The following is a 26531-nucleotide window of genomic DNA, read 5'->3' on the forward strand; positions in this document are numbered from 1 at the left end:
AGCAAAGGGTAGAGTTTCAATGTCACAGAATCTGCAAGGATAAAATGCATTCAACCATAAATGTATAGTTTAGCTAAACATATTAAGTTTTAACACATGGGCAAAGAAATGGAAGCCTGAAAAATTGTGTTGTCTATTTGGTGTCTATACACTAGAGACTATAATATTCACACTGGTTTTGAAGGAAACTGGTTTTTAGATTTATATTTAGGAAGGAAACTTGAAAAAAACACATTTTGGCTGAATATCATTTAATTGTGAAAATGTCATAAATTAATATTGTCCACCTTCCCAGAATAGAGAATAACAAGTTCTAATACTCAGAAAGAGTGGTATGATAGAAAATACAATAAACTAGAAGTCAGAAGGATTGGGTTCTAGTCTAGGCTGCATAATATTTTCATCTCTCAAACAGGCATCTTGCCTTCTACTTGCTCTTCCTTATGAGGTGATTTTATGGTTAAAAGCACTTGGTACATATGGCAAGCACTCAATAAAGGTTACTCCCTTGCTACTTAAGTAGGGTCCACAGACCAGCAGCATTGGCATCAGCTGGGAGCTGGATAAAAATACAAATTATTGGGCCCCACCCCAGACTTATTGATCAGAACCTACATTTAAACAAGCTCTCCAGGTGATGGGTATGCACACAAATTATTGGGTCCCACCCCAGACTTATTGATCAGAACCTACATTTAAACAAGCTCTCCAGGTGATGGGTATGCACTTTAATTTTGGAGAAGCACTGTATTAACCAATGCTGTGTATTATAATAAACAATAGTTATAATTCCTCTGTTTTGCTAGAAACATTCAAATGTGCTTTGATATATATATATACATATGCTCTACAAATGTTTCAGATAACAGTGATGACAATGATGAATTAAAGGAAAATAATTCATGCTTTGGATTAGCCCTTTATATGTATTATGGGCATTTCTCTCCTGCCAGGATTAATAAAGTACAAAAGATGCTTCCCAAAAAGTGAAGGGCTAGTCACAAACCGTTCCCTATATCATGTCACTCCTGGTAAGACCCGTGCAGAAACCGTTGAGAGTAGAGGTAAGAGGCAATTAGGAGTAGCACAGCAATTTAAATGCCTTCAAATGATCTCAGGGAGGCTAAAGAAAAGAAAAGGCTAAGAATCTCACCAGCTCATGAATGCTGAGTTTGTGTCTGTCCAGATTTCTCAGAATCACTATTCACATTTAGAATAGGCTATGACATCCTTATATTCATAAAAACTGGGATAATTCATTCATAATCTCATAACTATGGACGATATATAGAATAAAACCTAATTAATTGCCTTTGCGACTAAGTTGAGAAATGTCCTAGAACTAGTATTGCCCTTCCTTTCTTCAGTACCCAAACCTTATGTGAAATATGTGAAATTAATTGATTAAGTCACTAACCTTCAGAACAGCAATAAGAGGCAAGAATCTTTTCTAATTTGGTCTACATTTATGTTTTATTTTCCCCCCTACTTGAAATAATCATATGAACTTCTAAAATTAATCAAACAGAGCATCACTTTCTATAACACAGGGGCATGATCTCTGGAGGTAAATGGAGCGGAATTCAAATTCCAGCTGGGCCGTTGAGAAGTGTACATGGGGCAAGTTATTTAATTCTTTGGTTTCCAGCATTCTCATTTATAAAACGTTGGTTGTTGGAGGAGTGGATACGGTAACATGTGTACTACTTAGCTACCAGTATGGAGCACATGGTTATTATTACTGAATATTGTGCAGCAAAAATATGATTCTGGGAAAGCTAGAAAGCCATTCACTTCCCTAGTTCAACCCTGACTCCACTGAGTCTTGATATAATTCTCATTCCAGGGAGACATTTAGTTCTCTCAATCAGATTCTGTACTGTTTTCTCTTACATTTGCTCTGGCATAGGGCAAATGGCTAAATTTGGAGAGAATATCTGAATTCAAAAGTAAAAAAGGGAATTGAGATGCTAATCAAGTAAGTATAAGAACAGGTGTTAAAAAACCAAAAGTCTAAAATAAATTGTCCCTGGCAAAGAAACTGAATATAAATAACCCAAGTGCTGAATGAGTATCTTGAAATTGTTGCCCTATACTGATAAAAGTAATTATAGCTTTTTTCCCACAGAAATACTCTTAGAGCCCTCAATACAGACAAGAGATGACTTATCAAACACTGGAAGGTAGACATAGATTCTTTTCCCAATGTAACAGGTGACTTTAAAGTATAAAATGGAAAACAATGTTTTACAAATCCACACAGAATCCTTTTTAATTTTCTGCAGCAACATCAAACTAATACTGCAGATAGATCTGTGCTTGACCAGTGTTCGAGAAAACAAAGGATTTTGTAAAACTGCTCATCAGAGTCGTGCATCAACAGAAGACAGTACCACACAGCAAACACAAACACAGAAAATAAAACAAAGAGCAAATCACACACATTTGCATGCTAGCACCCCAGATAGCAAACCCTTTCTTGTTGAGTAGATTCTTTCTCTGAGAAATAGATGAAGAATAGTCACTGGCCTCCAAATCCTACAATCATCCAATAACATAATGATATTGACACAATTACAGCAAACAAAAATTATGCATTTTTAAAGTATTCCCCCCAACCTTTTTCCCCCCATCTTCCAGCTCACCAGAATGCATACAAATTAAGCAACATCAACAAGGCTCTGGGGAAAATAATGACACTTGACAATTTCTAAATTAGTATACTAAAGTAAATTACAAATAATAAATCCCCTACACAAGAATATCACTAATTGAAGGAAATAGTTTCTTACTTAAAATATCTTAGAAAAATTCATATAAGGGCATCAATTTTAGGATTCATAACTTAAAACTTTTTAAGATTGAGAATAAATCATAGACTTTTGGTCTTAATTTAAATGATAAAAATGAGCCATATCAAAATAGCATTATGAGAGAAAAGGTTATTAAAGTATTTAACCTTGGAAAAAAATATTACATTTACTATTAGGGGGAATATCAATACATTCTATTAACTTTTATACCTCTGTCAAACTGAAAACAGAAATGCTTTCACACCTAGAAATCTTCTAAATATTTTTTCTTTACTCCACCATTAGAAGTAAAGTTCACTTCTTTTAAAATAATTATTGGAGGAATATTTTGTCTTTAGGCTGATGAACTATATACTATTAAGTTTAAGGAAACATTCATGTTCATCTTTTTAACCTGAAGCACAATCCTAAATATTTTTAAGGAATCCAAATGAAATCAATTATGAGACATGAAAAAAACCGATCTCCTCTAGTCACTGACCTATATATCAGCCTGATTTGAACAGTGGGGGTTATAGCTGAGCATGTGTAGACCCGTAGTGTTAAAGCATGTTCCACAGAGCGCACAAAGATCTATGTCATCTGTTTGTATAGCCATGTAAAATTCTATAATCACTTGAAATGTCAGTTTAACCTCCATAATACAAAATTGCCATTATAATTTCAATGTGTAAAATTTTATGGCAACAAATAATGCTCTATGCAAACTGGTTCAAATTGTAACTTAATATAAATATAAGCATATATTTAATATATATATTAATTAATATATTTTTATATGTAAGTAAATATAAATATATATAAATAATATATAAAATATAAATTAAAATGTTCAAATTGTATCTTAATATAAATAAAATTAATTGTTCATCCTTCAGATTACATGCCATACTTGTTTACTCTCTAATTTTGTTAATAGGTAACTGAAAAAGAAAATGATATCACTTACAACGTAATTACTATTTATCTTTCCTTCAAATTCTGAATATATTTTACTGTTATTTACTAGATATAAATGGGTGACCTCATGTTCATAGCATATTGTAAGTTTCCTATATTCTTAAATAGTCTCAAGAATATTATTTTTGGTTGGTATCTATGGATGATGACTCTAGTTGGTTTAAGATATCACTAACTGTCACAGATTCCATTCATTTCCATTTGTTTTACTATTACAAAAAACATTTCAGTGAACATTCTGGTGCCTACCTCTACTTACTTCCTTTGGATAAACTTTTAGAAGTACACCAATTTGACAGAAGAACATAAACACTTGTGAGGTCTTTGATATATAATGTCAAATTGCCCTCTAAAGAAGGCATACCAATTTCTAGTTTTCTTCAGCAATGATAGATCCTATTTTTCTACATAGTCAACACTAAGTGTATAATTTTCTCAATCTTTGCTAATTTTTCATAGTTTTTATTTGCATTTACCTTATTGCTAAGCTGTCCAACATTTTTATATCTTTATTAGATTTTTTTCATTTAAATTCAATTAGCCAACATAGAGTACATCCTTCTGTTTCAGATGCAGAGCTCAATAATTCATCCATTGCGTATAACACCCAGTGCTCACCACATCACGTGCCCTCCTAGATTTTTTTTTGTCTTCTATGATGAGGCTGTTCATGACCTTTGTTCATTTTTCTCTTGACTCTTTTTTTGAAACACTATTCAAGATATAGTGAATTTATGATCTGAGAATTGACATTTCACAGAGGAAAAATTACCAAGAATTTCATTGAAGATAAGCTACAGGTTATACTCTGTATGTGATGGTGTTGTGTGGCATCGAAAATTATCTGTCAAGAATCAAAAAGGCAAGAAACATGAGGGAAGCATATGGGATAAGCTGCTATCCATGCTCCCCAGTTCATCCCCTGCATACCTTCCCCACCACGGAGCTTTCTTGTCATTAGCTGTTGTGGAAAGAGAACAGATTGAGCGAGTTGTGAATCAAGATCCCCTTGCAAATAACTGCCCCAAAAAACTCTGCAACAGAGGGTAGCATATCAGTTGCCACAAAGATAAGAACGCTTTATGCAGGCAAAGACCTTTGAACAGCTAAAGACAGAAGCCTCTTGATACACAATCAGGACAGTGATCTACTTTATCATTCATTCAAACAGATTTTCCCCCTTCATCAGGGCATCTTTTCATTTTATTTGCTATTCAAAACACTGGGACACAAAGGATGCACTTCATCTTGTGTGCTACTGAAATGAAATCTTGAGGTAGGAAAAAAAAGAAAAACCCTTGCCCTAAATTCCCTTTCAAAAGTGAAGTGTGAAAAGACATCAAGCAGGGTACACTGTGTTATTGTTGCGAGAAAGTCAATTCTACAATACAGAGACCAAGGCCATCAGCCGTGGCTCAATCACTTCCTTACCCACAGTGAATCATAAGAAAAATCCAAGAAGAAAGGGTTCCACTTGGGGAAATGGAATTTCTCATTGTCCTTCCTCTTGATTATCATTAACATCTATGGGCACAGCTGTTTCCTTTCTCTGAATAATCCTGAAGTCAATGCTATAATATTGGCTCCCTTCTTCTGTCTCCATGGGGCATATTATACTTCACCTCATGTCCTATTCTGAGCAGCAGAAATTTCAAATTTGTTTTTCATTGAGCAGCAAACCAGAAAGCCTAACTATCTGCTTTCGTTTGGTGCTGAGAGGATTAAAAATTACTTGAAAACTTGGTTTCATTGCAAGTTATAAGCTAAGTTATAATATAGAAGATGATCAAAATGAAAGATGTTTGAACAAAATACTCAGTAGCTATCATGTATAAATTATCTGGGACTTTCTTTTTATAAAGTCAAGTTTTTTTCAAACAGAGTGAAGAACTAGGCCATCTCAAAATTTATCTTGACATAATTTTATATTCTGCAGAGTATGTATTTATATACCAGGACCTTTATTATACAGTTGCTTTAGGCTTTATTGTTTCAAGATAAAATGTATTACTTATCTGAATGGGGTTTTAAAAAGCCATCCAAGCTTCCTGGTTTCCAACTGAAAGTTTTATTAGTTCAACTAACAAAAGAACTCAGAGGCAGGGTGGAAATTGAGACAAGGTATTCCCATTGACAGCTTCTAGTCATCCACCTTGGCCTATGGTAGTCACTGAAAAAGATGCTTATTTTTTTCCTTTTTCAAATTTTTATTTAAATTCTAGTTAGTTAATATATAATGTAATATTGGTTTCAGGAGTAGAATTTAGTGATTATCACTTACATATAACTCCCAGCACTCAACAAAAGTGCCCTCCTTAATGCCCATCACCCACTTAGCCCATCCCCCGCTCACCTCTTGTTCTCTGTGGTTAAAAGTCTCTTATGCTTCCCTCTCTCTTTTTTTCCCCTTTCCCCTATGTTCATCTGTTTTGTTTCTTAAAAGATGCTTCTTAAATGAAAACCTGTTCGATAAATTTACAAATAGGGCGGTTTCCCCATGCGGCAGTTCCTTAAGCAATGCAGGGGCACTTGAGAACTTTAAATCATGATGTTGTTTGTCCACACATGAAAAATATACTCCTTGTGACTAAGATCTGAACTTATTTATTTATTATTCATTCATTAATTCATTGATTCATTTGATCTTTCAAAGATATTTTTTGCAAATAATTCCACCACACTCCCTTCCTATTAGTCTTCACTCAGACAGTTTCCTAGACACCTGAAAGTTAAAATCTATTTGTAAAATTGCCATCAGACTGAAATAGGGCTATATCCATACACACACATCTTCCCCCAAGTTTGGTTTACTTTAATGTGAGGAAATAGTAAGAGCAGTCAAAGTCCATTTATGTAACGATCACTCGAGGAGCACACTATTGTACCTATTAGGCTCCTGAGCAATTACTCTTTATTTTTTCCTTCAGGTATAAAACGTTCTCCTAGTCTAAATTCACATAATTTTCTTCTCTGTTGAGAGAATTCTCAGAAATCTGATGGCAATCTTTCCCATATCACATTCACTCCTCTTAGTGCAAATACAAATTTCCGTAAGCATATAAAATGGTAAGATTTTAGCTGTTACTGTCAATTTCCTAGGTTCAGCAGGGAAATGTTGTTTTGTGAGACCTAGGGGCAAAGGGTATTCTGTGTGGAAGGCAATTTGTATACTTGTTCTCTCTGATGGATGCTCAGCTTACTTTGATGCTAATATTTGGTATTATGTGATTTTTGTGGATTGATTTTTTAAAGCCTCAGGCAAAAGAACCAAGGCTCCCCCCTCCTTTCTTCACTCAGTTCTATTTCATTAGAAGGGGGCTTTAATTCCAATACTCTCCATATGAGAGCTGTTCTGGGCAAAGCTGGTACAGGAGGATTGAACATTTAACGGTAGCATATCAAGTAATGTTGAAACACTGAACAATATCCGTTTTCTCCCAAGGAAATGCAAAAGCTTGTTCTGTGGTCTGGACATGGATTTGCCAAAATTCAATCATAAGGCAAAATAAGACAAGAACCCCACAATTATCTGGGTAGGTTTAGACACTAAGGTATCTATCTTTTATTTCACCATCTTCAATTATTCCAATCTCCTGCTTGCTTACCTGATTTTTAACTCACTAAAAATAGATAAACTGTTTCAACAAAGATAGACTTTACAGGAAATGGTGTTTCAGCCTTTGGTAGAGGTAAAAAACAATAGTGCCTTTATGGCTGCAGCATATACAGCTCTCTTTCTAGTCCAGGTTAGAGTCCGGTGGCAAAATGTAAGCCTCCATTTTCCAAATATCCCCCATTTGGCATTGTATATACTTGATCTTAGCTTGGAATTGTGCTACTTATATTCCTACCCTTTCACGCACGAAGTACCAACAGTAAAAGCCATGCATTTTCTACCTTCAAAGATTCATATTTACAACAAACCTGCAATTGACATCAAACTCTGAATTTTTTTCAAGTTAACAATCTATGAAATGACATCACACAAAAAAAGTTTTGATAGTTAGACTGACAAAGATACAGAATAATTTTATCAGCCAGAATTCTGAAGGAAATACATACCCAAACCTTCCGATTCAAATAGACACGTTTCATCTACCCCTAAATCTCGGCACCAGGATAAGAAATTTGCTGTATTGTCTCGGGCAAAAAAGGAGCCTGACGGTGCAGTGGCTTTGCACGGAATCTTCTTCAAGGGCAGATTCTGAAAAACAAAGAAATCTCACTCTGGTGGAATATCCGGCAAAGTCATCACAGCAACCAATTAAATATACACTTACGTTTTCAACAAAATGTTTTGGAATGACTGCATATCAATAAATAGGCTTTGAAGAGGTATAGAAAAGTAAGTAAAATGCACATGAAACTTAGTTGTCTTTAAGAAACTATAAAAAAATCTGTGCATATAAACAAATCCTGGACTTTTCGTTTTTACCATCTTGTAGTAATACAAGCAAGTTCCTTCCCTGGCTCACATTGCCTTTTTTCTTTCTCTTCTATTTTAGGTTTTTTTTTTTTTTTTGGCCTTATGTTCCATCCAATATTCTATCATTATTTCTCAAAAATTATTCATAAATGTATTTTCCATTTGTGAAAGAAGAATGAAACACAAATATGCTACATGAATATAAACAATATGTAACACACAAACCTGCATTCTTATATGCACACACACACATATCAATATATTATATTATTAATAATATACATTATAATATAAAAATAATTCTGTTGGATTTCTGCTATCTGACCCTGAAACATATTGACATTATGCATCATTTTTCTTATGGGATAAGAAAATGCTTAAGGGGTGCCTGGGTGGCTCAGTCGGTTAAGCAGCTGCCTTCGGCTGAGGTCATGATCTCGGGGTCCTGAGATCGAGCCCCTTGTAGGGCTGCCTGCTCAGGGGGGAGCCTGCTTCTCCCTCCGCCCTTCCTCCTGCTCATGCTCTCTCTCTCAAATAAATAAATAAAAACTTTAAAGAAAAGAAAAGAAAATGCTTAAGATAAGGGAGGGTATGAACCTGGACAGACTTTCTTATTAACAGTCTGCCATAAAATTTTAGCCAGGAAACCTCTCCTGGCACCATACCAAGTGTTAGAGAGGTGTGTGGTCTTATTTTCTTTACTAGAACATAACCAGTGTCCATGGCATTCCAGGAAGTCACAGAATGCAATTCTCTGTGACATGAAAAACTGAACAATGGATTTGGATGATGTGGGCTACATAGAACTTCACCTCAAAGAGAGAAAAGATCAAGGGAGAAACACTTTGTGATTTAAGTTCATAAATAGAATGTTTCCTTCATTCACTGGGAACCACAAATAAAAGCAAAATGTTGTTGATTGTTCAACTCATTTGCAAGAATGGTTATAAAAAATGAGATAGTAGCCTTAGAGGATTGGTGAAGTTCTACTAACATCATACTATTACTAGAGTTCTTCATGTCTGAGGATTTTATGGCCCACATAACTAAAACATTCAGTTACTACATCACTCAAAGTCTGTGTCTGTCCACTCTCAAAGGCCCATCTCTTTCTTGCTGATTGAATTTAATTTAGAGGAGACATAATGAAGATTTTTGCATGAATACACAAATATTTATATAGCTATATATTTTAGGCATTACTGATATAAATATATATGAGGTTACTTGTGTAGCAATACCCCCTGTACCATTTTGGTTAAGTAATAGTTTTCAAGGAAATTATTTTCTATATAAGTTGTAAAACCAATCATAAATAGCATAGTGTAATATCTCCTTTATAAAATATTTGTAAACATCACTCAGTATTTATTAAAATAAAAAAAATCCTTAAATCTAGCAATTCACTTCTAAGTATATATCCTAAAGATATAATAGCATTAGTGCTTAAAATATATCTATATCTATATATTTGTTGCAACAGTGATTGAATAAGAAAATATAGAAATAAGAATATGCCAAAAGAGGGCTGGTGGAATAATACAGAGTATACATACAATGGAACTCTATGCATTTAAAAAGAGTAAGATAAATGTATATATGTTGAACCATACAGATGTTCAGTATGTACTTGTAAGCAGAAACAAATAATTTGCAAACAGATATGTGTACCACAATTTCATTTTATGATCATGTGTATATGTGTATATACACTATATATATATATACACACACACACACAGATGGCCATATATAAGGTGAAATTGCATATAAATATGTTGTATTATAAATACGAATATTGTACTTTTTTTTTAAGATTTTATTTATTTGACAGAGAGAGACACAGCGAGAGAGAGAACACAAGCGGGGGGAGTGGGAGAGGGAGAAGCAGGCCCCCCGGGGAGCAGGGAGCCCAATGCGGGGCTCGATCCCAGGACCCTGGGATCATGACCTGAGCCGAAGGCAGACACTTAACGACTGAGCCACCCAGGCACCCCTATTGTACTCATTTTTATAATGTTAGTTTAGGGAAAATTTAAGAAGGACATGCATGAAATTGATAGTAATTACCTTTGAGGAAGGTGATTGATGCATAGTTTCATTTACTTCATTACATAATTCTAAAATAAGTAGGAGGATTTTATTTTATTTTTTATTTTATTTTATTTTATTTATTCATTTGAAAGAGAGAGAGACAGAGAGAGCACAAACAAGGGGAGAGGCAGAGGGAGTGGGAGAAGCAGACTCCCCGCTGAGCATGGGGCTCCATCCCAGGACCTGGAAATCATGACTTGAGCCGAAGACAGACGCTTAACCATCCAAGCCACCTAGGCACCCCAAGTAGTCATTTTAAATGACTTTTACATCTTATCAATATTTTCAGATTAATCAAAATTGGTAAATTGTGTCAGCTAAAATGTAAGACTATTTGCTGGAAACAAAAATCTCCAAGAGGTGACTATAAAGCTTTTTTATGATAAGACTAAAGCAAAGATCATCTCTAAGAAAAGAACATAAATAGATTCAAATACAGAGCCACGTTAAGATTTGCCACCTCTATCCCTGAATAGAGAAAGAATAAAATGTGGAAAACCACTTAAGACCCAAGAATGAGTTTGCATAGAGGAAGTATAACTTAGGAATTATAAACTATTTGACAACGCTAAGGACACCTAAGGACATAAGGCTCAAGGCTTGTGTAGCGGAAATAAATACAATATCCATTTTGCACTTGAGAAGCTAGAGATTGATGTGACACTTAATCTACCAAGGGACATATTTTGAGAGAATACCACAAGCAACAAGCCCTCAGAAATCAGTCAGCCTACTCTTTAAGAACTTAAAAGGACAAGCACTGAGCATAGAAGTGAAAACAACATTTTCCCCTACAAGGTTCTGGTCCTTACAAAGTCATTTACATAACATATACCTGAGGATAAGTATTTAAATTCATTCCTATTCAAAGACACGAAAGTTATTTTAGGACAAATAAAATGAAAGCTGGCTACTGATATTTCATAACTTCGGGATATCCAGCGCAGAGGAATTCAATAGTAACAGCAATCAAACAAGGCAGTAGTAAAGTGATTTATGGGGTATCTGTATCCGTTCTGGACCTGTCAGATTTAGTGCTTCTATGTCATCTGAAGACTTAGAACACTGTAAACAGAGTGAATGGTAGCTTCCAGTCCTCATCCAGATGAAATGTTTTACTTGGCAAAATTTTAAGAAGTCATCCTCATTAGTCCAGATGACTAATGAATTGAGCCCTCACACAGAGTACCTATTTATAGGTCATCATGCATAACCAGGTGTAAGGATCTCTGTGCAATGGCTAAGAGCAGTCGCGTGCTTGTGGGATCTAATATTCTTCCTGGTTGAACACCGACTCCAAATCAAAGGTCTTTCCAGGGTTACTGTGCCATTTATAATGAAGAGTCTTAGGGCATAAGTTTGATTTCATTTGAATTAAAGAACAAATGATTCAATAATATCAGCACTCAATACCTTTGGAACTTAAAAGTATTTTTGACATCTTTTACGCAAATGTGTTTATAAAGCTCTGAAAACCTTGGCAATTAGATCGCTTCCAGTTCTGTGATTTTTTTTAATAATTTTTTTATTATGTTATGTTAATCACCATACATTACATCATTAGTTTTTGATGTAGTGTTCCATGATTCATTGTTTGCATATAACACCCAGTGCTCCATTCAGTACGTGCTCTCTTTAATACCCATCACAGGCTAACCCATCCCCCCACCCCCCTCCCCTCTGTGATTTTTTTTAATTGTTAATTTCTCTAGGTTCTCATGAAAATCCTAGGGGGAAAAAATAGCTCTGGATCTCTTCTTTAATATCATTAAATAAAAATAAAAACCAATAGATTGAATAACAACTATTTCCTTGTTGATTTCCTTGCCAAGGAAATCTTGAAGGAGGGTTTTAGAAGAGAGAACTGCCTTAAGTAATGATGGATGTGTATACTTGAAAGACTGAAAATTGACCACAGATATGGAGAGGAAGACTTCTGATCTAAAGAACTGGAGATTCAAAAGGGAACTTCCCCACATGGCTCATCTGATATATCTTCCCTATTAGTTTTCCCTTTACTGCTCACCTCTTCAAACAATTCCTACAGCATTTAAATTATAGACCATCTTCAGTTATTTACTGTCTAAGTTTTTCCAGACAGTGTGGTTACACATTATGTCCTCAAAACCTGACTGAGGAATGCATGCATGAATGGTAAGACGACCCCACAAACTAGATTGTAATCAACATGGGGCAGGAATAAACACTGTATTAGAGTTTTCACATTCCCAGGGGACACATTTTCAGGGCCTTCAAAATTCACTAAATTCATAGCATAATTTATATATTAAATGATTTCCATAAATTAAGAAATGTATAACTGAAAAATTTAAGTGACAACTTTGAGCTATTTTTGAAAGTTACTGAATAGAGAATGATGACTTGAGAAGAACCACCAAGCTGAACTGAGATGGGGTGAAAATTTAGGTACACTTACTCGCAAGAGTCACACTGTTGTATCCCAGGCTGCATGGTCTGGATTCCATATTTTGTGTTAGCAAAATGAGAAGTGACTTCTAGTAAACCATCACACGGATGCACATTAATTTTTCTAATATCAAGAGTCTAATGTTTACCTTTTTTTCTCTCAGTGGGATTAACTCAGGATATGTATTCCTGGCCCCCCAAATACTTAGAGACCGGATGATTAATGTACAAAAGAATGGTTTTGTGCCTTCGCTTTCCCTTCAGGGAATAAGCAGGTTAGGTTGCAATAAGAAGAATTTAAATTTACCTCTAAAGGCTTTTAATTTACTCCATTATCTGCTGGGGCTTTGGAGTCCAATTCCCTGAGTTCACACTCAGCTATCTCACCTTCTTGGGATGATATTTTGGGCAAATTACTTAATGTTTCTGTGCCTCACTCTCCTAGTCAATGCACATAGAAAACAATGCATCTCATCAGCTATGCGTGTATGAATGTGAATTAAATAATATAATTCAAGTACAGAAGTAAGTGTTCCTTACAGGTTATTTATTATCCCTGTTATCAATGCACATAAAAATATGCTGAATTTACCTATGATTTCCTTATTTCATATTTTCTTGCAAATATTTCTTTTTGTTGTTGTTGTTATGGGTACCAGAACTCAGAAAAAGACTGACAGCCAATTTACTTCTATCTTCACCCTAAACTTGAACCTCACTTTTAGAGTAGTTTTCCAATAGAACTTTCTGTGATGGTGGGAATGTTCTAGTAACCACTAGTGACATGGGGCTATTGAACACTTGAACTGTGGTATGACTGGGGAACTAATTTGTAACTTTTACTTAATTTTAATCTATGTGAGATGATGGATGTTCGCTGAACCTATTGTGGGATTCATTTCACAATATATGTGAATCAAACCATCATGCTGTATGCCTTAAACATATACATTGACGTATGTCAAGTACTTCTCACTAAAATTGGGGGAAAAAATCCATTTAAAATTAAATAGCCACATGTGGCTTGTGGCCATCCTATTAGCACATGTGTAATAGGAAAAGGGAAGCCATTATTTGGGGTTTGTGAGTTCAATATTTGACCACTTGCCTAGTTTCCCTTGAACTAATACCATTCCCATGTCTTTCAACTACCCTCAAATCTAATAGTTGCCCTGAATATAGTTACTGGGACAAAACTATTTTGGTCACTTGCAAAGAGTTTACTTGTATGCTGCAGAGTTCAACCTGTGTATGTCCTAGTTAAGGTTGTGAGTGTTACAGCTTCAAAAGGGTGGTAGTGATTATTTATAGTACGTATAGATCTATTTATAATCCTTATAATAGCCTACACCTAGAGAACCAGGATCTTATTTTTCTTTAAGAATATTTATTTACTTATTTGACACAGAGAGAGAGAGAGATAGAGAGAGAGAGCACAAGCAGGGGGAGCAGGAGAGGGAGAAGCAGGCTTCCCGCCGAGCAGGGAGCCGGATGTGGGGCTCGATCCCAGGACCCAGGATCATGACCTAAGCTGAAGGCAGACACTTAACCGACTGAGCCACCCAGGCACCCCCGAACCAGGCTCTTATTTACCATTATACAGCCATAGCGTCAAATACAGTGCAGTACTAGATACAGTACTGACTTATTATTTTCCTGAATCATATGGTGGGTGGCAAAGGAAGGAATTAACACTGTGAGTGTAAATCATGCCTTAGGCACACAAAACTTACTTTCAGAGAGATTATCCTATTTAATTCTCAAAACATGATGCCCTGAATTAGGCAGGTGTTAGTTTCTCTATTTTCCGAGACAAAAAAATGGAGCTCATATGCAGTTTAAATCAAATCATTCAATCTCTTATACCCATACACGTCTAACTGTTCTTTGACAGCTCACCAATGCCTGGAAGTTAATATATTTCAGCAGTTGATTTATTCCCCTATTTTGGGGCCAGGTAATATTAAAATCAAGAATATGTACTTTCTTTCCCCATCCAAACTACAAAGAAAATTGAGAGAATGCCCTCTCCACTTTTCTACATGCAGTGAACTGAAAATTTAATACTAGTAGTTTAAGTAATCCATTCTTCACAAAAGTTTGAGACAAACTACTCCCTTTGATTACATCGAGTAGGCATTTCAGATATAAAACAGAAGAGATACATAAAAGAAGATGTGGAAATTGCCAAGAACTAATATCTTTCTTTTTCCAAAGGGTATATAGAATGTACTGTTCAAATATGCAGGCAATAAAGTCACTCTTTCCATTATGGAAAGAATGTTTCCATTTGCATCCCCTTGCTGCTTTTAGTTTCACTATATATTTTCCTGAAGAAAACCTCTCGATAAAATTATTTGAACATTCACGGTATCAAGGTATCTAACTATAACTCCCAAGTGGCTTTAGAAAGGATGAAAATGTATTCCTTAAGATCAAAATTATTAAAATGAAAAATAGGGGGGAAATTCTTTCTGGTACCACCGGCCTCTCCTGGGGATTCTGCAATAGGACCTCATGCCTCAGACAGAGTGAGCTGTGATTTAGTACAGTAGCAGTTGAATTCACTGGATTGAATTCAAAATGGACGTCGCCTCTCTTTTCCTTCTCCAGATATATTCCACTCTAAAGAGAACAGGTCTTATAACAAAATTTAGTGTAATCTTCATAACCACATAAATTTTAAAAATATGAAAAAAAAAGGTTTCTCATATCCAAATTCTGGTATACCCAGTAAAATCATGAGGAAGTCACCTGAATAATAGTGATAGAAAAATATGTTAAGATTTTGAGTCATCTGAAATTATCTCTGCCATAATGTAAAATGATGCTGGCAATGAAGTTCAAGCTCAGTGCTCAAACTTCAGGCTTAAAGGATGAGAAGGATAATGAAAAGTTACGATGTAAATGAGCTGAAAACTTACATACACATGAAAACCTGCACATGGATATTCATAGCATGCTTTATTATTTAAAGCATTTATTTATTTAAACATGCTTTATTCATAATTGCAAAAATGTGGAAACAAGCAAGATGCCCTCCAATAGGTGAATGAAACTCTCATACATCCAGACAATGGAATATTATTCAGCACTAAAAAGAAATGAGCTATCAAGCTATAAAAGACATGTTGGAACCTTAAATGTATATTACTGAGTGAAAGAAGCCAATCTGAAAAGGCTATATATTACATGATTCCAACTATATGACATTCTAGAAAAGGTAAAGCTATAGAGACAGTAAAATAATTAAAGGTTAGGGAAAAGAGAGGGAGGCATAGGAAATTCATCATGAGATTCATCACACGGGATTTTTAGGGTGGTGAAACTACTCTATATGATACTATAATGGTGGACATACATCATTATACATTTGTGAAAACCCATAGAATGCACAACCCCAAGAGTTAATCCTAATGTAACCATGGACTTCGAGTGATAATGACGTGTCAACGTAGGTTCATTATTTGTAACAAATGTACCGTTCTGTTGTACTTCCTGCTCAATTGTGCTATGAACTTAAAACAGCTCTAAAAATTAAAGTATATAAAAGCATTATTATGTTATTGACAGTTGTTTAAAAGCACCAAATGCTTCTCAAAGGAGAAAAAAATATGCTGTTAAGCAGAAAATGCATTCTTTCCATTTTTATGTACATTGCGCCTAATTTTACATATACACCCATAAGGGAATCATTATATAAATGCTACACTACTATGAAAAGCTTCTGTTCTCCCAACTAATTATTCACATATGACTACCCAGAGATTAGCTTCTTAAAAATTTCAAAAGTCTAGTCCTACACTTTAAAATTCAGTTAATTGCTATGGCTAATGATTTTAAATAGAAATCATTTAATCTAATTCAATTCAACCAATCATTATTAAATCACAACTCCATATCAGTTGTGACACTCGGCACTGCAGACTGAAATACAAAAAAGATAAGGCCAGGTTTCCTTTCAGGAGACCTGCAGTGTCTTTTGAGAAAAAGACTTTAAAATCATCATTTCATATGGTGAGAAATACAACAGAAGTTTAAGTATTTAAATAGGAGTTAAAATTTAGCTCTTTGGGAAATTTCAGGGTGTGCATTTAACTTTGGGGAGGGGTTGACTGGACATCATTATAGGAAGACCTTACATATGAGCAGCAATGTACAAAACTGAAGGATCTCAAACGCTCAACAGGCATAGAAAAGAAGGGCAGTACATTCTATAAAGTGAAACATCTGATGAGACCTGAACAAGCATTGGGCATTATGGATGAGTGCAGAATGCATGTAGAAGAGAAAATGAGACCAGAAAAGTCAACTGGGCCAGAATCACAAAAGGTATTTTATACCTAACAAGAATTACCAATATTATAATTCCAATCAGGGTTATAAAGGCCCAGAAGTGGCCAGGCAAATCAAATAAAAGAATGAAGTGGCTAGCTCCTGGGGATTATAAGGAGTTGTGGGGATTGTGGAAAACTGAAGAGCTCATGCCATATCCAGGAGGGGCAGCCATATTTATTTAATTCTAAGTGGTTACCATAAAAAAATACAGTCTCACTGTTGTTAGACCTTCCATTTTCTTAGATGAATTTAGAAATCCAGATATTTTCATGTGAAAATCCCTTGACTTTGAACAATTGAATGTGTAGACAGATGCATGTGATTGCCTGCTTATAATCTCAGTGTTCCTACTGGGGAATAATGAAAAGATTTTAACATTTTAAACTAAGAAGGAATCCAACTATACGTGTCCTCTGGAAAAATAATTATGTCATTTGTTGTCAAGGGTGAATTGAAGGAATGAAGAAAAAATTGTAGATAATTCTATGGAAGTAAAAAAAAAAAAAAGTGATTTCTTTTTGTTCTGCATCCTCTGTCTTCACAGCTGGAGTATCAAGACTGCAAGAGTCAGGCTTCAATGGGAAGAAGAAAAACTTACTCTGTGAATATGAAAGATTTCTCAGAGAAAGGGCTGTTGGATACTAGGCACAGTAGTCCCTCAGATTCTCAACAAAATTAATAGTAATTGTTAATTATTAATTAATTATAGTGGCTCAGACAAAATGATGATAGTTTTTTTTTTTTTTAAAGATTTTATTTATTTATTTGACAGAGAGAGACATAGCAAGAGAGGGAACACAAGCAGGGGGAGTGGGAGAGGGAGAAGCAGCCTTCCCGCCAAGCAGGGAGCCTGATGTGGGACTGGATCCCAGGACTCTGTGATCATGACATGAGCAGAAGGCAGACGCTTAACCACTGAGCCACCCAGGCGCCCCAAAATGATGATAGTTTTACAGACATTCTTGAGAATATATGTTAGTTTTCTGCATTAAGGAAACAAGCAAGAAAATTCTTCTAAATTCTTTTAAAATGGGTCTTGAATTTTTTTCCTTCCCCACAAAGATTTTGTACATTTTAAGACATAATAATTTATAATTATTGGCAGCAAATTCTGAGTTCAAAGAGGCACCGATTCTAATATTTTAGTTAAAACTACTTTTTGGTAGGCATGTGTAAAATATCCAACAAAGAAAAGCATTATCAGAATTCCCAAGATTGTTTCCTGAATGGATTCCAGGAAGCCCAATTTATTTTAGCAGCTAACATACTTCCAAACACCTTTTGAACAAAGACTTTCTCTCTCTCTCTCTCTCTCTCATTTTGTTTTGGTAACTTCATTGCACTGCAGACTTTGGGCACACTGTAAGTGTTCATCAATAGGGATATCTCCCTAGACTCTCAGTAAATTTGAAAGATGGGAATGTTAAACTAATAATAAATCAAAGAGGCAAGGCTTATGCCTTGAAACTGCTATGACCAGCAATAAGATGCAGTCAACAAGAACAGTTACTTGATCTATTTAACCTTTTGGAACTTAAGATCTATCATACACAACATGTTTTAAGAATTAAATAAGATGCTTTGGAAAGTGCCTAATACTAATCCTAGATGATTGCTTATCTTCAAGTAATGTTAACTTTTTTTCAAATACATGTCTACTTTTGGTCTATTTACAAAGAAGGCCCTGAGGAGAGCGGAAAAAATAGTTATAAGTTACATCGTCACATCTGTAATTACTGTAATAAGCCCGCATGTATTTAAGGAAAAAAATTTTAAAACAGATGCTCCACATTTGTATGGTGATTTAATTACAATTTGTTTTTATCCATCTTCTAATTTTTTTCATTATTATGCTGTGCGTTCATATCTGTTCTCCACACTCTAATTAGAGTGGACTTTTCAAAAGGCAAATTTAGCTTCCCAGTGCTTTTAGGATAAAGACAAAGCTTCTTATAAGTTCAACTTCCTCCTAGAAACATCGCCAAAGGCAAGGGAAGCAAGGGCAAAAATGAACTATTGGGACTTCATCAAGATAAAAAGCTTTTGCAAAGCAAAGGAAACAGTCAACAAAACCAAAAGACAACTGACAGAATGGGAGAAGATATTTGCAAATGACATATCAGATAAAGGGCTAGTATCCAAAATCTATAAAGAACTCATCAAACTCAACACCAAAAGAACAAAGAATCCAATCAAGAAATGGGCAGAAGACATGAACAGACATTTTTCCAAAGAAGACATCCAAACGGCCAACAGACACATGAAAAAGTGTTCAGTATCGCTCGGCATCAGGGAAATCCAAATCAAAACCTCAATGAGATACCACCTCACACCAGTCAGAATGGCTAAAATTAACAAGTCAGGGAATGACAGATATTGGCGGGGATGCGGAGAAAGGGGAACCCTCCTACACTGTTGGTGGGAATGGAAGCTGGTGCAGCCACTCTGGAAAACAGTATGGAGGTTCCTCAAAAAGTTGAAAATAGAGCTACCATATGATCCAGCAATTGCACTCCTGGGTATTTACCCCAAAGATACAAAAGTAGGGACCCGAAAGGGTACGTGCACCCCGATGTTTATAGCAGCAATGTCCACAATAGCCAAACTATGGAAAGAGCCAAGATGTCCATCAACAGATGAATGGATAAAGAAGACGTGGTATATATATACAATGGAATATTATGCAGCCATCAAAAGGAATGAGATCTTGCCATTTGCAACGACGTGGATGGAACTGGAGGGTATTATGCTGAGCGAAATAAGTCAAACAGAGAAAGACATGTATCATATGACCTCACTGATATGAGGAATTCTTAATCTCAGGAAACAAACTGAGGGTTGCTGGAGTCGGGGGTGGGGTGGGAGGGATGGGGTGACTGGGTGATGGACACTGGGGAGGGTATGTGCTCTGGTAAGCGCTGTGAATTGTGCAAGACTGTTGAATCTCAGATCTGTACCTCTGAAACAAATAATGCAATATATGTTAAGAAAGAAAAAAAGAAGAAGAAGAATGTAGCAGGAGGGGAAGAATGAAGGGGGGGAAATCGGAGGGGGAGAAGAACCATGAGAGATGATGGACTCTGATAAACAAACTGAGGGTTCTAGAGGGGAGGGGGTTGGGAGGATGGGTTAGCCTGGTGATGGGTATTGAGGAGGGCACGTTCTGCATGGAGCACTGGGTGTTATGCACAAACAATGAATCATGGAACACTATATCTAAAACTAATGATGTAATGTATGGGGATTAACATAACAATAAAAAAATTTAAAAAAAATAAGTTCAACTTCCACTGTTTGTATTAGTCTTGTTCCCACCTGCTGACCTAGCATCATGACTTCACAATCTCCCCTATTGGCCCACTGGCTTCTGCTCCCACTCTTGCATGCTCCCCATGCTCCCTCCCACCACACAGCCCCGACACATAACGGTTCTCTCTGCCTTTCCCTTACCTCTTTGCCCAACTAAGTTTGCCAACTCACTTGCTTATATTTTTTTCTTGAGCAGAAATGTAAGGAGTGGTGTGAGAGGGAGCCCACAAGGCTCATAACCCTTGGGTAACCATGGGGGTATACTACATAGAAACCCATGATTTTTCCCCCAATCCTTCTCTTCCCCTGCCTTTCCAATTGTAAAATAAAGCACCACCATTCATTTCTTTACATATGAAACCCTGGACCAATCTCCCTCACTTTTCCATCCAATTCATCACCAAATCCCACCAAGCCAACTAAAGGGGAGCAGATATGCCACCCCAACATATACCACTTTGGCATATTGATTATTTTGAATTAAAAGTACTTGAAAACAGCCAGAACAAAAAGGTCTGTCTCTCAGAAAGCAGGAGATAAGCCTCTCATGTAGAATGTGCCCGCCCTGTTACAGCAGGGATATGACATCCTTATCATCAGAGAATGGACATTTAGGGCCAAGAAGGCTGTATAAACGAACCTTATGCTTCTTTACTTCTTCATCAATATACTACCCCAAGTCCAAACCCATTTGTCTTGTCAATTCTTCACAAATGTACTGTTTCTTTGTCTAAAATATATAAAAGCTTCCTGCTTTGGTCCCTTCTTTGAGTCATATATTTTTATGGGACTCCCAAACATATGAAATTTAATTTGTTTTTTCTTCTATTAATTTGTCTTATGTCAGTTTAATTACTAGACTAGCCAAAGAACTTAGAAAGGAAGAAAGGAAACATTTTCCATCCCTACCCCACCAAGTTTTAATAGATCTCAAAACCATCTGCTTCTTTGTGGTACCACTGCTAGCGTCTTAGGCTAATGGTCATTATCTCTCACCCGACCAGGGCAATAGCTTTCTAAGAGGGCTTCCACACTCACTTTCCTCACTTCCACATTCACCTCTCTATTCCAATCCATTTACCGCACTGCGAATGTCATCCTTTTAAAAGACTTTATCATGCTCCTGTTTAAAATACTTCAGTGGCATAATGTTGTTCTTAATAGAGGGCAACATCCAATAGACTTAGCTCCGGTCTCATCTCCAAATACTACTATTCATGTTAGCATCCAAACACCTGCTTTCCTTTAGTTCCTCAAAGTCATCATGCGCCTCCACATCTGAGGGCTTTCCCCGGTGCTATGTTCTGTATTGGGAATGTTCTAGATTCTCTCTCTGTTTAATTCCCATTCCTGCTTCAGAATACTATAAAAGTCCTTTTCACAAGACTAGGTCAGGGTGCCCTCTTAAAGCCGCTCATATGCTTGGATTCTCCCATATTTATACATAACACAGTTGTAATTCACTGTTAGCTTAATGTTATTCTTCCTTCCCTGCTACTCTGTAAGTGACCCTGTCCTGCATATTTTCGGTGTTTATAAATGTTTTTTGAATAATTGATTGAATATCATCAATATAATGTATGCTATGGTGATACAAAGTTTGACAACTACTGGTATATGTGATTTACTGAGCACCTGTTGATATCTGTTTTTTTTTTTTATATGTTCCTATTTTATCTACTTAACTAGACTGTAAGCCCTTTGACAGGGGACAGGAATGCCTTACTCTTCTTTTTATTTATCAATATCATGAATGCAGCACTCAAAAAAATACCTATCGCTGAGCAGGGCGTTGAAAATTGAAAGTTGAAAATTCTAGATCATCTGTGAAAGACTTCATATAGGGAGGTCAGGGAAGGCATCAGCCAAAAGACAACATTTGAGCAGAGACCTAAAGGGAGTGAGGAGCAAGTCATACACGTACCTCAGGAAAGAATACTCTAAGAAGACAGAAGAGCAATTGCAAAGGTCCTGTGGTAGTTGGGACCTGCTTGTTGAGTTCAAAGAACAAGGAGGTCATTATGACTGCAACACAGTAGAGTGAGGAGAAAGTCACAGAAAATGAGATCAGATAGCTGGGGAACAGAATATGTAGTGCCTTGTAGGCAGTCATAAAGATTTTGGCTTTTAGTCGAAGTAAGTCATGGTGTCATTAGATAATTCTGAACTAAGAAATGGCATGATCTAAGTTTTAAATTACTTGATGATTTAATCCATGTTAAAATTTTGACACAGTAGAAGTACCTACTAAATACTTGCTTTATTATCATATCCCATGGCATTCAGTAAGTCTGAGAAAAAAGATCAGATAGCTACTCCTCAAACTTTAAACAACATTTAAATATAGCAAATATGATAACATGGAACAAAATATGAGTTGGTTCCTCATTTATGATTTTCAATATATATAATTTATACATATATATTATTAGATATTTGCACATGCATTTATTATATACATAAAATATAAATCTCTCCTGTCTTAATCTTCCTACTGTACCTATTTAAAATCTGTTTATTCTGAGTTTTGTATGTCTATGACACTAATCTTCACTAGATTGTGATCATCCAGAATTGGTTCTTGGTCTGGGAAGACCATGAACTTGAGATGAGCAAAAAAAATTATCTTTATTTTTACTCTCCTCTAACTGAATTTTAATATTCCTTTATTATGAATGTAATCAAACTACACACCTTTCTCACCAATAGAGATTGTATGGTTTTATTTTCTATTACATATGTTGCATATGTCTGGAAATATTAGGTTTACTTTCTCCTATACTTTAAAACTACAGCATTTTTCGGAACCGTCTTGCACTGTTGATGGGAATGCAAACTGGTGCAGTCACTGTGGAAGACAGTATGGAGGGTCCTCAAAAAATTAAAAATAGGGGTGCCTCAGTGGCTCAGTTGGTTAAGCATCTGCCCTCGGCTCAGGTCATGATCTCAGGGTCCTGGGATCGAGCCTCTGCATCGGGCTCCCTGCTCAGCAGTGAGTTGGCTTCTCCCTTTCCCTCTGTGATCTCTCTGGCTCTCACTCACTCTCTCTCAATAAATAAATAAAATCTTTTAAAAAAATTAAAAATAGAACTACCCTATGATCCAGTAATTGCACTATTGGGTACTTACCCAAAGAATACAAAACACTAATTCGAAAGGATATATGAACTCTTATGTTTATTGCAGCATTATTTGTAATAGCCAAATTATGGAAGCAGCGAAAGTGTCCATTGATAGATGAATGGATAAAAAAGATGTGGTATATATACAGTGGAATATTATTCAGCCATAAAAAGACTGAGATCTTGTCATTTCCAGCAACATAGATGGATCTAGAGAGTGTAATTCTAAGTGAAATAAGCCAGTCAGAGAAAGGCAAATACCCTATGATTTCACTCATATGTGGAATTTAAGAAACAAAACAAATGAACAAAGGCAAAAAAAAAAAAGAGGGAGACAAACAGACTCTTAAAAAAACAGACTCAAACTATAGTGAACAAACAAAAGGTTACCAAAGGGGAGGTGGATGGGGGGGGATGGGTGAGACAGGTGAAGGGGATTAAGAGTATACTTTCCTTGAGCACTGAGTAATGTATAGAACTGTTGAATCACTATATTGTACACCTGAAGCTAATATATCACTGTATGTTAATTACACTAGAATTAAAATAAAAAAATTTAAAACTACAATATTTGTAAAACCAATGCCAGGTTAATAAAATAAGCAAATACACTGCTTATCTTTTAACTTGTGTTTTAATATTTATTTTTAATACTGTAGTAACTATATTTCAATAAAATTGGTTCTCTCTATTTTGTGTTTATACTCCTATAGGTTTTATTTCAGATATTTAAAGACATCACTGTGAAAAAGGATTGGCAGACTGCAGCCAATGGATAAAGGAGGCATGGTACAAACACAAGTATTCCTGATCCAGAAGGAAGAGTCTAGGACTTATTTGCCTTCATGTCCTGCATGACATCTAGTACAAAACTGACTCTCAATAGAGTTCCTGCCCTTACCCAGATGTTAGTCAGTTCACTCCCATTTTAAGACTCCTTTCTTCCTTTTTACTTCAGAGGGTTTAGTTCTTTTGACCAACTTTTGATAGAGCTAAGTTTTTTATTTTGTTTTGATTTTAGTTTTGGCTTCAAGTTACAGGAATTGCTGTATTACTTCTTACCTGGAGGCATCCATTAGATGAACAGCCTACACTGTGTGAAATTAGACATGACTAGCAAAGCAATACAAACACAAAATACATACTAGACAGCTTCACGCATGATATGTAATGCATTTTCAAACCGCTAAGCAAAACAATAGCAGGTATTCATGTAGTCAGTCCCTAAAAGCTTAAGGTACAGTTGAAGAGTGCCATACACTATAAATTCAATTACCTCATCTAAGAAACATTATGCCATTACTCTGTACTGTACCAGTATCACATATTTGGACCACACACACCTATATATGATGAGAACTTACATTTTAAGTCATCTAGCAATCCTCAGACATTTTCAAGTTAAAAAGAAACATTTTCCCTCAAATTTCCAGGCCCTTAAAAAAGGTTCTTGTTATAAAATCTGTAAATGCTCTACTTTAAGAAGTGGCATGCATGTTCATTATTGATTTATTTAAATGACCTGAATTTCTCCAAAGCATGGAGTAACAGCTCATTTTAAAGTAATTAGTTCTCTATTCCCCATATGATGAGAGTGACTTCTCGTGACATGGTATTCCATATCCAGAGTGCTGTGACACGGCAGTGGCCACAGTCTGTGCTATCAAATATCAGGAAAACAGTTCCCCAGTTACACTCCTGGCCCGTGTGCCTGCATGTGGTTAAATGCAGGATGTGAGCCTGTAAGTGGGAGAGATGATGTCATTGTGGAAAAATTCCATCAGGTTTACTTTTACGCTTGGGGGCAACGTTCTGCTGATGCTATGAAATTATGTAGATGAAAAATGTGTGTGTGTGTGTGTGTGTGTGTGTTCCTCCTTCTTCTAATCCAGAATTTGTTTTAATTTTTTTGCATGCTTTCGGAATTTCAATTCGACACGTTTTATTTTTAGTCTTATGCTTCATATGCTTCTAATGCAACCATTATTTACACTACCCAACCATAGCTTACAGTTTTAACTTTGAAAGGAAAGAACTGCTGAGTAGTTTTGAAGGAGGGTCCTTTATCAGCAGATTCGCATACATCTGTAGCCTCTGAAACTTGGTAAATGTCTAGGTTAAATGTTGCCACCTAGTCTTTCTCCTCTCCCCCTCACTCTGGAATGTGAGGATTCTTAGCAGAATACTGAATGAGGCTAGAGATCCCCTCCTGCATCTCTTAGCTCATCAGAAGCAAACTCCAATGTGAAAAAAGACGATGGGAATTTGGGAAAATGACCTCCTTTCGCTCATAATAAAAAGGTTGGCAACTATTGGTCTATATATAACAAATAAGTGAGGAACCAAACATGATAATAGGAGGTGATATTTTACTCTCTTGCAATTGAGGGAAATTCTAAAATAATTCTGATTCTTTTCATTTGCTTCTTTATACATAAAAAGAAAACCATCTCAAACATGAGTGCTTATCACAAAGGTTAATTCCATGCTTTGCACCCGGTTATATTCCATTTGGCTAGAACCTGTACGCTTGTCCAAATAATTGTGAAGTATGCAAATATGCTTCTAATTTCATCATACAGATAATTCAACAAACTTTATACTGTTTTAAGTAATTTTCCCCAAAAACACCCAGCCCACCTTCTTAAACAGTGGCTATCTTGACCACCCACTAAAAGAGTTATATAACAGGGACAGTGGCAATTCTTCTATCATTTACTGAGGACAGCCAAATGAGAATAATTTAATTAAAATTTTGACTTTGTGATAAAAGAGGAAAAAGATGTAATAATAATGTATGGGTAGCAGGAATGGTCAAATTCATATGCTGAAATCCACTTAAATCATTGCAATAGCCTCATATATAAGTGCATTGGGCACTGAGATGTGTGCACAGCCATTATATTTTATAAAGCAGGTATTATTATTTTTAATTGGTGTACATTTTGATTTAGGAGGTAGATGACATACACTCAAAATAAAAATTTTAAACAACTATGTGTATAAAAACTTTTCAATGTATACTACTATATGTTTTAAGTT

The 26531-nt window shown here is 35.8% G+C and overlaps 1 protein-coding gene across 1 annotated transcript in view; it reads right to left on the reverse strand.

The window, feature by feature from the left end:
- Positions 1-26531, reverse strand: part of GAS2 (growth arrest specific 2) — a 118348-nt gene that overhangs the window by 70096 nt on the left and 21721 nt on the right. Inside the window, exon 3 of the mRNA XM_036117196.2 lies at positions 7836-7977. Coding sequence (XP_035973089.1) covers positions 7836-7977 — 142 coding nt within the window. The remainder of the gene's footprint in view (positions 1-7835; positions 7978-26531) is intronic.

The sequence above is a fragment of the Halichoerus grypus genome, chromosome 11 (genome assembly GCF_964656455.1).
Source record: "Halichoerus grypus chromosome 11, mHalGry1.hap1.1, whole genome shotgun sequence".
NCBI lineage: Eukaryota > Metazoa > Chordata > Mammalia > Carnivora > Phocidae > Halichoerus > Halichoerus grypus.